At 45.1% G+C, this 15,299-nt stretch overlaps 1 protein-coding gene across 1 annotated transcript in view; it reads left to right on the forward strand.

Annotated features, from left to right (window-relative positions):
- Positions 1-12,218, forward strand: part of Mylk (myosin light chain kinase) — a 180,579-nt gene extending 168,361 nt beyond the window's left edge. Inside the window, 3 exon segments of the mRNA XM_032900154.1 lie at positions 5,040-5,169; positions 6,587-6,718; positions 10,113-12,218. Coding sequence (XP_032756045.1) covers positions 5,040-5,169; positions 6,587-6,718; positions 10,113-10,375 — 525 coding nt within the window. The 3' untranslated portion in view covers positions 10,376-12,218.
- The last annotated feature ends 3,081 nt before the right edge of the window (positions 12,219-15,299 follow it).

Consider the following 15,299-nt stretch of genomic DNA (forward strand, 5'->3'; position numbering starts at 1 on the left):
CCAGCTTGCTCTCTTTGTATTCAGTCTAGAATCCCAGCCTGGGGAATGGTTTTGCTCACAGTAAGTGCATCTCCTCACCACAATGAACCTAATCTAGATACTCCCTTACAGGCAAGTCCAGAGGCAAACCTAATCTAGACAGTCCCTCACTAGTGTGCCCAGAGGCTGATCTCCTAGATGCTTCTAGATCTTAACATTTAAACAATAAGTATTCAACGTTACAAATGTGCCAGTGCATTGCTTTTAAATCTTACCATTGTAGCTATTATTGTCCACACTTTACAGACAATCAAGGAGGAGAGTAGATGAGGGGCATCACCCAGGATTACAGGGCTCAGTGGAAAAGCCAGGAATTGAGCCTGGAATCCGGCTCCAGAGTATACAGCCTTAACAATAACAGAGCTAACTGCCTCTAATAACAAGATGGTGGCATTGTCCTCCACACCCTTAGGCACGTAGCCACTTCTCCATCTGACTCTTTCTTTCATCACAGTTTGAATTGTAAAGCTCCCAGGTTTCTGGAGAGGGCATGGTTTCCATACCCGAGAGATGTACAGTGCGGTGGGAACCAAAGCAGTGTCATATAAAAGAACGCGAGCACACCAGGAGTTACAAATGACCAGCAGAGCCCCATGACCATATATGTATCCACGGGTTTTACCACCCATGCCCCCGTTCCTGAAATAACAATTCTGAGACCTAATTAATTATGAATAAATTCTTGGGCCATAAGCATTTTCTTGTTCCCTGACTAGCTCATAACTCATATAACCTGTTTATTCTCAGTCCTGTCACTTGGTTGGTTACCTCTCCTCGGTTTCATACAGTCTGTTCAGGGTAAATCTCCTCCTGCACCTCACTGTATTCCAGAATCCCCTTCCCCTACTGGAATTCCCTCCTCCTATTTCCTGCCTAAGCTAATAGACCAACAGCTTTTTTGTAGACAGGTGATGTTGTCACAAAGAACACAGGAGGTTATCCTTACACATATATGTGAGTATGGATGGAGAAGGGGCCATTCCATTAGAGTTGACGGTTATAAGAGTCTTTGGGGAACAAGCTGGAAATGTAGTAGGTGCCATAGTTAAAGCCCAGGAGAAGGCTGAGTGGAGGAAATGACAGGTGGAAACTGGGCACACCCTGAAACTATGTAGGGATGGATATAAAGGCAGAGCCTTTAACTGGAGATCCAGGGCTAGGAGACCAAGACTTTGCCAGTGTGTTGGGAGAAGGGAGTCCACAGAACACTGGTCACTACTACACATGTGAATAACCACAGTTTCCTTAGAAAACGCAACTTAACACATGGGTTAGGGGCTAAGGAGAGACCACAGAGCCTGCAGCTGAAGGTCTTCAGGGACTGGCATCCTGAGCACACAGCAGCCAGAGCCCTGCTACAGGGAGGTCAGTTCTTGCTTGACAGGACTGGGCTGATCTCCTACTCCCCCAAATGCAAGGTAGGTTGGAACACCCATCTCCCTTACTACCTGGGCCTTTCGGGTCAGAGTAGAAAGTAGACTTGATTTTTTTTTAAAGGTATCTACAAAATCAAAGTTGCCTTTGTTGATGATCCTCTGGTCATCGGATGTCGGAGAATTCTCTGGAAAGACAGGAAGAGAAGGGCAGCCTTCAAAGAAGTGGGTCTAACTGGATCTCACTTGCGTGGAGCACTAGTTAAGAGCAGCCCTGTCACCTCAGAATTATCTGTAAATGGCTCTAAGCCAGGAGGGTGCTAAGCCAAGGGCATGGGCACAGAGAAGAGCTGTGGGTGTGGGAGAGAAAATGGTCCATCTCTGCAGCTGGGGAACCACACCTCACAGCTTCTCCCTTATCGCTGGATTTGCCCTTTACTGGCCATAGGCTTTTCTAGAAGGGCAGGGATCAAATTTAGAAAAAAGGACCTTATTTCCCTTTTCTAATTTAAGTGAAGACATTTGGAAATGACTTTTTCTGCAAAATTGCACACAAATTAGTCCACAAAAATCTCACTCAACATGAATGTCCTCGGGCTTAATTTCACTGGGAACGGTTCAGCTGTGCTGACCTGCTGTTAAGTTGCTTCCTTAGGGAAATCTTTTCCCCATTTAAACTCGAGTTCCAGAACTTTGACTCCCTCAGAAATAAGGGTTGTGTCTCAGAGCAGCCAAGGGGACGTGCAGCAGGACAGAGAGGACTAGGAGTGGGCTATCCAGGGAGAGATAGCATGGGGCACACGTGGCCATGCCAACTCCAGAAGGAACCTTCTGATGACAACTCCCATGTTCTGATATGAGGCCCCCAAAACAAGTATCTACCCGGGTAACAAGTCTCTCTTTGAGGGGCTAGGTGAGGCACAGGTGTCTAATCCTATCTTTGATCTTTGGTAAAGTTATTCTGAAAGAAGGAGTGTTTTCAATTCCTACTGAAGGCCTAGTGCAAAGCCATGTGCATGATGGGTAGCATGTGGAGTAAGTCGGAGAGACTAGCAGGGTTTCTGTCTGCAAACTAGATGTAAAAGACTGGGTGTGTGGGGGGGTGTAGAAAGAAGAGTGGAAACTAAGGGTTGAAAGTTAGATGTATTTATTCTCTAGAAACTGCAGAGACCCCAGAAATGTATATAAAAATAACAGGGATAAAATATTAGCGTCTGCTCTGTATATTAAAATAGACATATTAATACAGACTGCACCGTATTTTAACAAAGAAATATTAATATAGACCACCCTTGGCCATCATATACTTGTCAGAGGCTCTGTCATCCTGAGGCTGTTTTAAAGGTGTGTACGGGCTGGTGCTTGGGTGACCAGCTTGCCTACGTTTTCCAGGCATTGTTTGGCTGTTAGCACTGAAGGACCCTAGTCCTGGGAGATGAGCAGTGAGTGGTTGGCCACAGTTCTGGTCATCTTAGCTGGCTCTCCAAGAGCTAGGGAATTGGGACTATATTCGGGAGGCCTGGGCAGACGGCCTGCCAGGTTCACAGTCTTGGCCAACTTGTCCTCCAACAAAGGAAGCAGGCTCAAGAACTGAAACTTGGCTCTGCTGATTTTTGTTCCAAAATTTCCAAAGGTCTCTGTGAGGCCACAATCAGGTTTCAGCTCAGGGACATGCAAGTCGACTGAGCAGGGCTGCCATCATCCTTTCTGTTGGTTTTCAGAAAGTAGTTCCCAAAGAATGAATTCTGGCATCGACTATTTTTTTTTATTATTATTTTTCCTTACTAAGCCCTTGCAAATATCCCCACTTAAGAAATTAAATGAATGTCTTTGTCTGCTGGGAGTTTATCCACAGGGCAGTGTCTGTTACTACTCTATTTGCTACTCTGTCTGAAATACTGGAACTTTCGTTTGCCTCTTTCTGATAAGTTCACATCAGTAACATTAGTTACAAAGTAAAACCAAGAAAGAAGAAAGGCATCGTCTCTCTACAGCATGCAGTAAGTACAACCCGGACAGACTGCACTCCGCATGTCTGGGATCAGAGTCCATGGACTCAGGGCAGAGTGTGGTCCCTGCTACACAATCCTGAGCAGGGATCAGCAATCTTAGAGCTGCGAGGAGATTAAAATCTTGATTCTGATGAAAATGCAGACACCGATCCTCAGAGAAAAACTTGGACAAGGTCACAGAGTAATGAGTGGTCAGAGAACTGGCCTTGCTGGGAAGGAATCCTCTGAGTTCAATGCTGAGCCCAGAATAAGCCAGTATGTGTTGGAAAGAGGGATAGTCAGCTGATTAGGGAGTAGGTGCTAAGGTCTTGGCTCCACTGGGATGGGTGGGAAAAGGTGGATTTCTCACACCTATAAAGCAATTAGCCGGTTCCATGGGCGGGGACGGGGAGCTGAAGGCTGCCACATGTGCTCACTCTGTGGGGCCAGTACCTTCTCTCTTCACCCTACCCGGGACCCCTGGGTTCTGTGTAGTAGCAGAGAACCAGGAGCATGCCCACACTTTACGGCGCTGTGTGCAGGAGGAGATCGATGGCCAGATAGCCAGAGCCAGTTTGAGTAGTTTTCCAAAGTGCACCAAAATAGGTTGTAACAAGGAGGGCAGAGTGCAGGGTGGAAACACAATTAAGACTGCAGCAGCAGGTCTCTGCTGAACACACGTACATAGACTGGCGTGCTCACACACACACTTTTGCATGGTTCCCCAACATTCTGAAATTCTTGAACTTTTGAAATAATCAGTCTTTTTAACCGAAAACACTGGCTTTCCAAGCAGTCAAAATTGTGAGGCTTCACTGACATGCGTGAGTATGTAAAATTAATCCAGGAAGAAAGTGGTTTTGCTAGCGCAGTGTGAGGTCCACTGAGGGAAGGCAGGCAACACATCGAAGCACAGTGTGGAGATGTTATATGACAAATCCTTATACTGTTCAGCAAAAGTTTCACCCTCTCCCAAGTGACCCATTTGGGTGTGTGTCTCAGAAACACAAGTGGACACTGGGAGGAACAGCTCCACTGTGCAGCCATAGACTGGCGCTGGGGCCGGCCTGGATGTTTCCTCAAATCTCTGAAGTATCTCAATCATAAACAGAACTAAATGGGACCTTGGAGACCATCCTGCCTAACCCCTTCTTATACACAAAAAGAAACTGAAGCCTGAAGAGGTCAAAGCAGCTTGCCCAAAGTCGTTTTCCTGGACCGTGGGTCTGTAGTAACTATCTCTTTGACCAGTTGGAGTCCTGTTGCAGGCATTGTTTTATGAGGAACAGCCCCACTGGGCCCAGTCAGCAATAAGTCTTCAGAGCTGTCTCACGCTGCAGTTGCTTTATATAAACTATCCCTTTTATGGGAGTTGAAGCACAGTATGAAAAGAGTTTTTGTCTCGTGTTGACCTTCTTTAGTCACATTAACTCGCACATCAGTTCCAGGACCCATTCCATTCCTCGAACATCTTCGGACACGCTGACAGTGTGGGGAGAGCGAGGCTGGGCTCACTCCAGAGGCCCTGCATCCCTGCTGTTGCTTCTCCGGGCCTGGGCTCTTCACCTCTGATCAGAACTCGCAAACTGGAACCAGGGACACCGCCTGAGTCCAACCTCCGTGTCTTTTTTTCCAGAAAACAGGCAATGCTGTGAGAGCCATTGGGAGACTGTCCTCTATGGCAATGATCTCAGGGCTCAGTGGCAGGAAATCTTCAACAGGGTCACCGACCAGCCCGATCAATGCAGAGAAGCTAGAGTCTGAAGGTAAGGCTTCTCCCAGGCACTTGTGAGAGGGGAAGAGTCGCGGGGAGAGGAGCGTTTTAAGAAGCTAGGGTTTCATTTGGGTATTTAATACGCTCTACAGTGATAAATTCAGAAAGACTTTTGGGGTTTCCCTGACAACTATTAACTCTGGTAATTATTCTTTAATTGTTAACTATTTTCAGAGCAAAAAGCTGTTATTTGTTTGATAGAACTAGATGGTCCGCTTCGTTTGCCTGCATTTTGTGGAAGACTTAAAGCCTTTATTAAGATTTTTTTCTTTATTATAAATGAGATTTTTTTGTATACTGATAGACAAGAATAAATAAAATAAATCACATATGGTTATATAACATTTTAAAAATATCCTTCCAGTTTCTGCTGCCTTATTTTTTTTTGTTGTTGTTGTTGTTTGTTTTAAAGAAAAATTAACTCATACAGGCCAGATTCCATGACAGCATTTAGGCAGCTGAAATATGTGTAGCCTGGGCAGACTGGTCAGTTGGCCCCTCCTGGGACTGATGGGGCTAGCTCCTTGCAACCACATGCAAAATGCTACACTAGCCATCTCCACAGTAAAGGCCTTGACCTCTGGTGTTGTAAACATAACGTGAAGACCCTTATCTTCTTGAGGCAGAAACCCTTCGTGCCCATTGTGAGGAAGCTTCCGCTACCCACAAGTGGGAGAGGGAGTCTACAACTGTTTTGTGCACAAGGTAGGTAGGGTAGCGGCTGCTCTGGAGCAATCTCACGGCTTGAGGCAGTCTGTAGCACTTCTGCTGCTCCTCCAGGTGCCGATTTGTCTGAAGGGACAGGAGAGGACACAGACCCTCCCCTGGGGCTTGGTTTTCCCCGGGACCTCTCCCACATCCTGGTCTGCAGCTGTGTATGGCTCTATACGTATGGAAAACCCACTCTGGCGAGTGACAGGTGTTCCGGGGCTTTCTCAGAAGCTGGTGATGGACCTGCCGAGTCAGGAAGGCCAAGCACCGAGATCAGAAAAGTCGTGGATTCTGTCCTCACACCCTCAACCAAATCCTGAAGTCCGTGAAGTTCAGCCAAAAATCCTTTTTAAAGATGACTTTCTTTTTCAGTGTGTCAGCATCAGGGAAGGGGGAGGCTGAACAGTTCCCTGTTTTGGGCACAGTGCTCTCTGCTGCCAGAAACCATTTGGCAGCAGGCTGGTTCATCCCCAGGAGAAAGTCGTGCTATGATTCACTTCCCCGAACTGCACTGTTTGCTAAATTATAGCAACTTTAAGGAAGAAGGAAGGAGAGGAGGAGGAGGAGGAGAGGGAGAGGGAGAGAGGAGAGAGAGAGAGAGAGAGAGAGAGAGAGAGAGAGAGAGAGAGAGAGACCTTTAAACACACACAGAGAGAGTAAGGAATAAAGAAATGACCTGGTCCCTCTTGATCCTCTAGAAGATGTCTCCCAGGCCTTCCTCGAGGCTGTTGCTGAGGAAAAGCCCCATGTAAAGCCCTACTTCTCTAAGACCATTCGTGACCTGGAGGTTGTGGAGGGAAGCGCTGCTAGATTTGACTGCAAGATCGAAGGTAAGCTGTGGGCAGGTCTTTCCTTCCTCCACATGGGGGTGGCTGCACATGGGACCCTGGCTAAGGTGTCAAGCCTGTCCTGCCTGGAGTGATAGGAATAGCCACACTGGGTCCCTTTACCTCTGGTCCTGAGGGCCAGTTTCTGTTCTCCCAACCTCCCAAGGCTAGTGCTGACCAGCGACTTTCCCACAGACTCAGTTGATACTTCATCTAGTCATATTAGCCTCTAGACCTGCATCAACAGTGGACTCCCATGAGCTCCTCAGCTGAGGGACACAAGGAATGGACTTTGCAGGCCACTGAGAACCATGCAGGCTGCCCATAAGAGGTTCTGACACAAAAGTCTGACAAGTGGAGTCAGCCAGGTCAAGAGCTTGTCAGCAGGCTGTGTGACCTTGGGTGGTGATGCCTCTTGTTTCTTAAATGATAGCCAACATCTGGAGTGGCCTAGGGGTTCTGTGAGACCACCTGTGTGATGTGTGTGAAAGTAGAAACCTGTTAATTCCTTAAAGAGGTTTTAGAGTGAAGAGGAAGGGCGAGGGAGAGCATGCACAGGAGTTTACAGTAAGGAGAGCTGGGACCCTGCATTCAGGGCCAAGCTCCCAGCCTGGGCTCTGCTCCTTGTGTAATCTCTTGTGTATTGTCTCTGCGACAAGGGGCAGTGCAACCACATAGTTGTGAGTGAGCAGACCTTGGGGACCTTAGCATGGGACCCATGAAATGAGCAGCTCTGGAGACAAAAAGCCTTTCTGTTCCAACGATCACAATATTCTAACAAGGTAAGCGCAGGATGGGACAGGCCTCTCAAACCCAGCTTCAGGGCTGTGCTTACACGCACCAACAAAGCAGAGGGTTGTCTCCCATCGTGCTCTGACCGAGTCACAGCATAAAACCCCCCTAAGCAGCCTCCTCAAGGTCACACAGCCCAGCATGGCAGCCACAGTGAGCCCTGTCTTATACTTCTGTGAGACTCCCCAACACCAGAACTCTCGGCACCCGGACTCTCAGCACCTTTTGAGTACATTAACTTCTGGAATTAGGAAGGGAAGGAAGAGTTGGGGATTTAGCTCAGTGGTAGAGTGCTTGCCTAGCAATCGCAAGGCCCTGGGTTCGGTCCCCAGCTCCGAAGAAAAAAAGAGGAAGGGAAGGAAGAAACAATCTTTCTTGGCCTTTTTTGTTTTGTTAAGAGAATGACTTTATAACAAAGAAACGAAGAGCAGCCCATTCAAGAAAGGATCTAACGAAAAACTACTAGACGGCTGAGAACACAGCTCAGCCTGGCATGTGTCAGGCCCTGAGTCTGATCCCCTATACCACACAAACCTCTATATGCACAGACACTGACTAGCGTGGGGTTTTTTTGTTTTTGGGGTTTTGCTGTTTTGTTTTGTTTTGGAGAAAGGTCTTGTTGGCCTGCTTTGATCAGGCCCTGAGGTAGGAGAGCGATTAGGAGCACTGTGAGAACATTTAAGAGAGCAGCTAAAGGTGAGAAATGAGAGGCAGCGCTCAAGCACAGCATGGGGGTAGGGATGGGAAAGGCAGAGGAATCATCTGAGCAAAGGGGATATTGGACTTTCACAAGTTGTGTGGGGCTGGTGGGAAGTTCTGCACCATGTCTGGTCTCCCATACTTGAAGCCAATTACTGGGTAGGATCATTAATTTCCCCTGCAGCTTCAAGGAGGAGGGGCTGCAAGGCCAAAGCACAGCACAACTTAACTTGGAGTGTGTGTGTGTGTGTGTGTGTGTGTTTGTGTTTCTGTTGTGTGTGTCTGTGTGTGTGTCTGTGTGAGTGTGTATGTGGTGTGTATGTCTGTGTGTATGGTGTGTGTGTGTGTGTGGTGTGTGTATATGTGTGTGTGTGTGTGTGTGTCTGTATAGTGTGCGTGTCTGTAGTGTGTGTGTATGGTGTGTGTGTGTATCTGTGTGAGTGTGTGTGTATCTGTGTGGTGTGTGTCTATGTGTGTCTGTGTAGTGTTGTGTAAGTGTATGTGTGTGTTCATGTGTGTATGTGTGTCTGTGGTGTGTATGTCTGTGTCTGTGTGTGGTGTGTGTCTGTATAATATGTGTGTCTGTGTGTATATCTGTGTGGTGTGTGTATATTGTGTGTGTGTGTCTGTGTGTCTGTATAGTGTGTGTGTCTGTGTGTGTGTGTAGTGTGTGTGTAAGTGTGTGTGTGCACACGCATGCGCATGTGCACATGAACATGTGCTAGTCAGACTGTTGCTGCTCTCACTGGATCTCACTGGTTTTTGTCCTTTGAAATTTTGAATGTAGCCTGACAGTGTGGTTATCATCTGTTGTGCTTTTCTCTCTGAAACGGTCTCCTCGGTATTTGCATAACTTCTGACTACGGCCCTGATGCAAAACTAAAGCATATGGACGCTGTTCTGATAAAAACAAAATTTTCTGACTTGAAAAGAATGTGAGAACACTTGAGCTTTGTGTATAATTTTATATGCCAGGGGCTGCAGGATTTTTTTGGTTCTTCTTCTTTTTTTTTTAATCTAAAAATACCTCTACAAAATTTAGGAACAAGTCAGTTGTGATACATTGCATATTTAAAGATACATGTGAGCAAAACTGGTGACACACACAGTTCTAAAATATAATACACATGTATTTATGTGCTTTTACTCCATATGTTTTTAACACTGGTCTTTATAGAGACATGACTAGACATAAGGGCAGCCCGTGGGATCCATCCCTAGAGACAGACAAGCAGGTGACCTGTTTGGGTATCAGACTAAGATAGGTTTTCTTTCTCTTAGCAATATTCTGTACCAGGTCCTCTGTCTGACGTTTTATAGAGCCATTACCTGCTGTGTGGAATTAATATTTGTGTACTATAAACCAATCCATTTTAGGTTTGCAAGTGAACTCTTTTCACAAATTCATACCCTAAAACACCTATCACAACCTAATTTTAGAATAGGTGCAACTCTTGACAAGATCCCTTGTGCCTGTTAAGCGTATATTTGTTTCATTTCAAGCATTTTACTTTCATCAAGAAGATGTCTAGCCTTAGTTGTACAGCCAGAATCTGGGCAATATTTCTGGAGTGCCCTGCATCATATGGCCATGTGGCATTGTAAGAGTCATGGACAGTTCATGGTGCATACCTGTAATCTCGGCACTCAAAAAGGCTGAGGCAGGGGGATTGAAAGTTGGAAACTAACCTGGGCTTCATACCAAGACCCTGTCTCAAACAAAAACAGACTTGGAATTTTCTATTTGAGGTTTCAGAAATGATTCTTTGCAACATATGTTCATAAATATGGAAATAGACGTTAAGAGCCAACCTCGAGTTTTAATCAACAGAGGTACCACTTGATTGAGTTAATAAGAATATCAGATAATGGATTCTGTAATTTGTATTCTCTCCCCGTAATGCAGGATACCCAGACCCTGAGGTTGTCTGGTTCAAGGATGACCAGTCAATCAGGGAGTCCCGCCACTTCCAGATAGACTACGATGAAGACGGGAACTGCTCGCTAATTATCAGCGATGTCTGTGGGGATGATGACGCCAAGTACACCTGCAAGGCTGTCAACAGCCTCGGAGAAGCCACCTGCACCGCGGAGCTCATCGTGGAGACCATGGAGGAAGGGGAAGGGGAGGAGGGGGGAGAGGAGGAGGAGGAGGAGGAGGAGGAGTGAAGCCAAGCCAAACAGAAGCAGGTCCTAAGTCATTTAAAAAGGACTAATTCCTTAAAGTTCAAAAAAAGTCAATCTAAAGGGGCACCTGGTGTGGTAGATTACCTAGTTAGGCCATTTGGAGGCTGATTCGTCAGCAAGGGCGGTTGATACCTAGGAGAGTTATTGATGGGCATTACTTTAAATTAGATAGCACCTTACAACACTAGTGCAGCTCGATTCCATTTGAGGGAGATCACCAGCAACTTGTCTAACCGATTTGATTTGAGAGAGAAAATAGCTAAAAGAAATACTCACCTGGGAAAAGCCAGACATTTCCCAATTTAATGCACCCTGAAAAATAAAGTCATCATCAGGGCCCTGAGCCTCCTGCAGCAGCTCAACCCAGATTCCCCGGAGACTGAGTATGCCCCTCCCCCTCCCACCCAATCCGGAGAGCCAGCCTTGTCCCATCCTGCAGTGTCTTAGTCTGAAAGCAGTTGAGCCATTGTGACTCTGGAGGCACATTGCCTTCCAACCCTACACTTCCGAGCTCTCTGTCTCTCTCCCCATTCCACCTGCTGGGCTTCCTGGCTCTGATCCTGGCTTGAGTTACAGCAGTGAGGTTTCAATTACGTTTCTTCTATCCTGAAACCAGATGCCCCTGCTCATGGATGACTCTGGCTTCCTTGGAGTGGGGCGAATCTCCTCTCCTCTAAAACCCTTAGGGAACTAAACTTACTCTTCTTTTCGGGCCATCTGGCAGCTTCAGATATTTGCATGAGAATTCATGAAGGAGAAAAAAAAAATCCATGCTAATGTGCCCCTCCCCTTAAACCAGGATTCCTATTAGTGCCAGTTAACAAACTGTCAGCCTGCGTGTGCAGTCCAGAGTCTTGCACCCGGATGTAGAAAGCCCAGTTTGCTGAAGTGCTGGTTTAAATTATTTATTGGGCGCTATGAAACTGCTGTCAACTGGTGAGCAAAGGTAGAACTCGGTGTACTTTGGAATCTCCTTCTAGACAGTCTGAGTTTAATACATCTTCCTTGTCGACACTCTTCAAAGAGCTTGGCCTGCCCCCTGGGGTCCACCTTTATTTTTCTTCTTGAATGTGCATCCTCTTTGCTCCCCGACCTTGAGCTATATTCTTAGACCTGCTCAGCACACTCAGACTTGCATCTTTAGCAATTTTTTTTTAACTTCCTTTCACTTCATTGGCACTTAATTATTTTCCCTTATAAAACTTTTTGGAGGTCATAAACAAAGACCATAAACCGATATCTTAGTATGTTTCCTCTGTGTGTGCGTGTGCGTGTGTGTGCGCGTGTCTAACATTCCAAATACTTTTTTTTTCTTTTCCACTGTTTGTAAAGTGCAGCAAATTAGTATTTCAAAGGATGTTTTAATAGCTCCTTAGAAACCGACCTTAAACTACTTCCGTGCAGTCCTACACAGTGCCAACATTAGAGAGAGATGCTGCTTTGTCTGCTTAGCTTTCATCCTCCCTTGGCTGTTTGCTGCTGCTAAGTTGCCAGTATTCCCCTGTTTTGCTTCTTAAGCAGTTACAATATCTTTCATTATAGTCACAATATTGCCACAGTTTATTATAATAAAGGGGTTTTAATTTGATTTAGAGCATTCAAAGTGTTTTTTTCATCACTTGGTGTTTATATTATCTTTGTGTGTATGTTGTGTGTATGTGTGCATGGGTGGTCATACGTGTGTTTATAGGGTAATGCCTTCTTGGGATTGTGTTACTGTTCTCTCAGTTTATTATGCCATCTAAATGGTGAACAAGAACTCTATGACTGTAGTTAACTCACAATTTTTAAATAAAGGATACCACAGTGCATGGTGTTTGTTCAATCTTTGTAGACTTCTCTTCTTTTTTTGTTTTTTGTTTGTTTGTTTGTTTGTTTTTTGGGTTTTTTTTTTTTCACTACTAATTGTAAAGTCTTCATCTTGGTAATGACAGCCAAACATTGTGCTGCATAATTATGAAGCATTGGCTTCTGGAGCTGGGGAGATGTCCCAGCTGGTAAAGTGCTTGCAGCGCAATCACAAGGAACTGAGTTCAGATCTTCAGCATCTACGTCAAGGCCAGACTCAGCAGTGTCACCCAGCATTGTGAAGGCAGAGATGGGAAGATTGGGAGTTAGTCACCCTAGCTAATCAGTGAGCTCCAGGTTCAATAATAAACTATCATTTAAGATAGAAAGACAGGGGGTTGGGGATTTAGCTCAGTGGTAGAGCACTTGCCTAGCAAACGCAAGGCCCTGGGTTCGGTCCTCAGCTCCGAAAAAAAAGAAGAAGAAAAAAAAGAAAGACAGACAGACAGATAGATAAATAGATAGGTGATACATACATACATACATACATACACAGATAGATACATAGATATATAGATACATACATAGATACACAGATAGATACATAGATATATTGATAGATACATATATACATAGATACATAAACAGATAAATACATAGATACATAAATAAATACATAGATACATAGACAGATACACAGGTAGATACATAGATAGAGAGGTTGGAAAGCAATTGAAGTAGACAACAGACATCAACATCTACTGACACATAAACATGCGTACGCACACACACACGCGCGCGCGCGCACACACACACACACACACACACACACACACACACACACACACGAGAATTGGCTTATAAAGTTGTGCTTGACCTAGGGCCAAAATTAAGATGGTTCTTTCTTTTTTTTTTTTAACCAGTGACCTGTTTTATACATTTAGTTCAAAGTCTCAAGCATCAGTTTAGAGACATTACGTTAGGAAGGATTTTTATAGTTTTAGGACTTTATAACTGCTGCTTGTTTGTAATTTTAACAGTAGGTCTTACCTGCAGTCCAAGTTCTTTCATGTTGCAGAATAGACTTCATATTTAAGGTTAAATAACCCTGTGAGTTTCCATCAGAGACCTCTGATAAATAAGACACCATCTGATTCTATTAAACTAAAATTTCCTCTTTCGTTGGCCATAACTAAAAAAGGAGTCTACAAATTAAGTCATCTTGTTCTGTCACATTGTTGTCTGTTAGGCTGACATCATTATCTCCAGTTAGGAGTTAGGTTGCTCTAGGGCAATGGTTTGTCAACCTTCCTAATGCTGTAACCCTTTTTAATACAGTTGCTCAGTGGCAACCCCCAACCATAAAATCCTGACCACATGGGTTGAGAAACGCTGGGCTAGGGCTTACTACAGCCCTTACTTCAGGGGCATGTTAGCAAAAGATAGTCTCAAATTAAGTTCATCAAACATTTATTATGAAATAACCATGCTGTCAGCTAGGGGTGGTACAGACCTTTTAATCCCAGCACTAAGGATGCATGCATAGGTAGGTATATCTCTGAGTTTGAGGGCAATCAGTCTAGCCAGGGCTGCCTATGATACCCTGTCTCATAAACAAACTAATACCAATCACAGTCTCCAGAAAGTATCTTGCATGCTCACTAAAGGCAAATGCTGGCAATACACTTAGATAGGATTTAGCTGCTCAGTCAGCCAAGTGGAGCAATTTTCCTCATGGACTATCCACATGTTCTAGTCCTTCTCTAAAAGCTGCTACTTGCTCTAGTTGGTAGCTTGTACCTCTGTTTCACTATCTAGTAAGTCGACATAATAACTCCTCATTCATGAGTTGATATCAAAAGTAGCCGAGCTCATGCCTAATCCCTGGGTCTGTGAAAGTCCCTACCTAGCACACAGGTACTGAGTTTATGCCAGAAACCCTCTCCACCCTGATTGTACACCTGTAGAAACAAGATGAATATTTGAAAAAGCTAGGTCACAAAAAAATGGAAAGATTATATATATTCTGCTCCACAGAAGCATCTTTTGACATTAAAATTCTTTTTTTTTTTTTTTTTTTAATTTATTTATTTTATGTACAGCATTCTGTCTGCATATGTGACTGCAGGCCTGAAGAGGGCATCAGATCTCTTTACAGATGGTTGTGAGCCACCATGTGGTTGCTGGGAATTGAACTCAGGACCTCTGGAAGAGCAGTCAGTGCTCTTAACCACTGAGCCATCTCTCCAGCCCGACATTAAAATTCTTAAAGAAGAATTGGCTCGTTTAAGTCAATTTGACACAAGCCAGAGTCATCAGAGAGGAAGGAACCTCAATTGAGGAAAATTCCATACAATCCTGCCGTAGGCAAACCCACGGAGTATGTTCTTAATTAGTGATCAATGCAGAACGGCCCAGCCCATTGTGAATGGTGCACCGCTGTAGGATGATGCCATATAGGTGAAGGCAGGTACAAGATAGAACGAGGCCTGTCATTGGACGAAAAGGAAGGATGGGCGGGAGAAAAGTTTTAGAGAGAGGAGGAGACTGGAGCGAGGGAAGAGGAAGCAGTGGAGAGAACATGGAGGCTGATGTTAAGATTCTCAGCACATTTACAGGTTGTTATGAATGTTCTTAAGGGATGGATGTGTACAGGGCTTTGTACGTCTAGGTGGGCGATTATATCTTATCAATTGGATCAGAGGTTATTGTGTTTTGTGTTCTTTCATGTGTCGAATTAAGTTTAAGAGAGTATATGGCGGCCGGAGACACTAGGTCGCCACGGAATTGGGATGTATATGTCTGGCATGGTGGCAACCCGCCTTGGGAACTAGATGGGTAGAGAGATTGCTGCCAGGCTCAGAGAGAGGCCATTGACAGTGTGATAGGGGATAGAGCAAAGCAGGTGAGAGGCTTTGCTGACTGAGGTGAAGATATCCACCAGATATCTTGGGGCACTGCGGTGCTGGATCTAGTGCGGGGGGGGGGGCGACATCAATTTTTATAATTTTGCAGCAACACACCCCTGGTCAGGTGGTTCTGGGTTCCAAGAGAAAGCAGACTAGGCTAGCCAGTGAGCAGCATTCCCCCATGGCTTCTGATGGCCTCAAGGTTCTTG

The sequence above is a fragment of the Rattus rattus genome, chromosome 4, assembly GCF_011064425.1.
Source record: "Rattus rattus isolate New Zealand chromosome 4, Rrattus_CSIRO_v1, whole genome shotgun sequence".
In the NCBI taxonomy this organism is placed as follows: domain Eukaryota; kingdom Metazoa; phylum Chordata; class Mammalia; order Rodentia; family Muridae; genus Rattus; species Rattus rattus.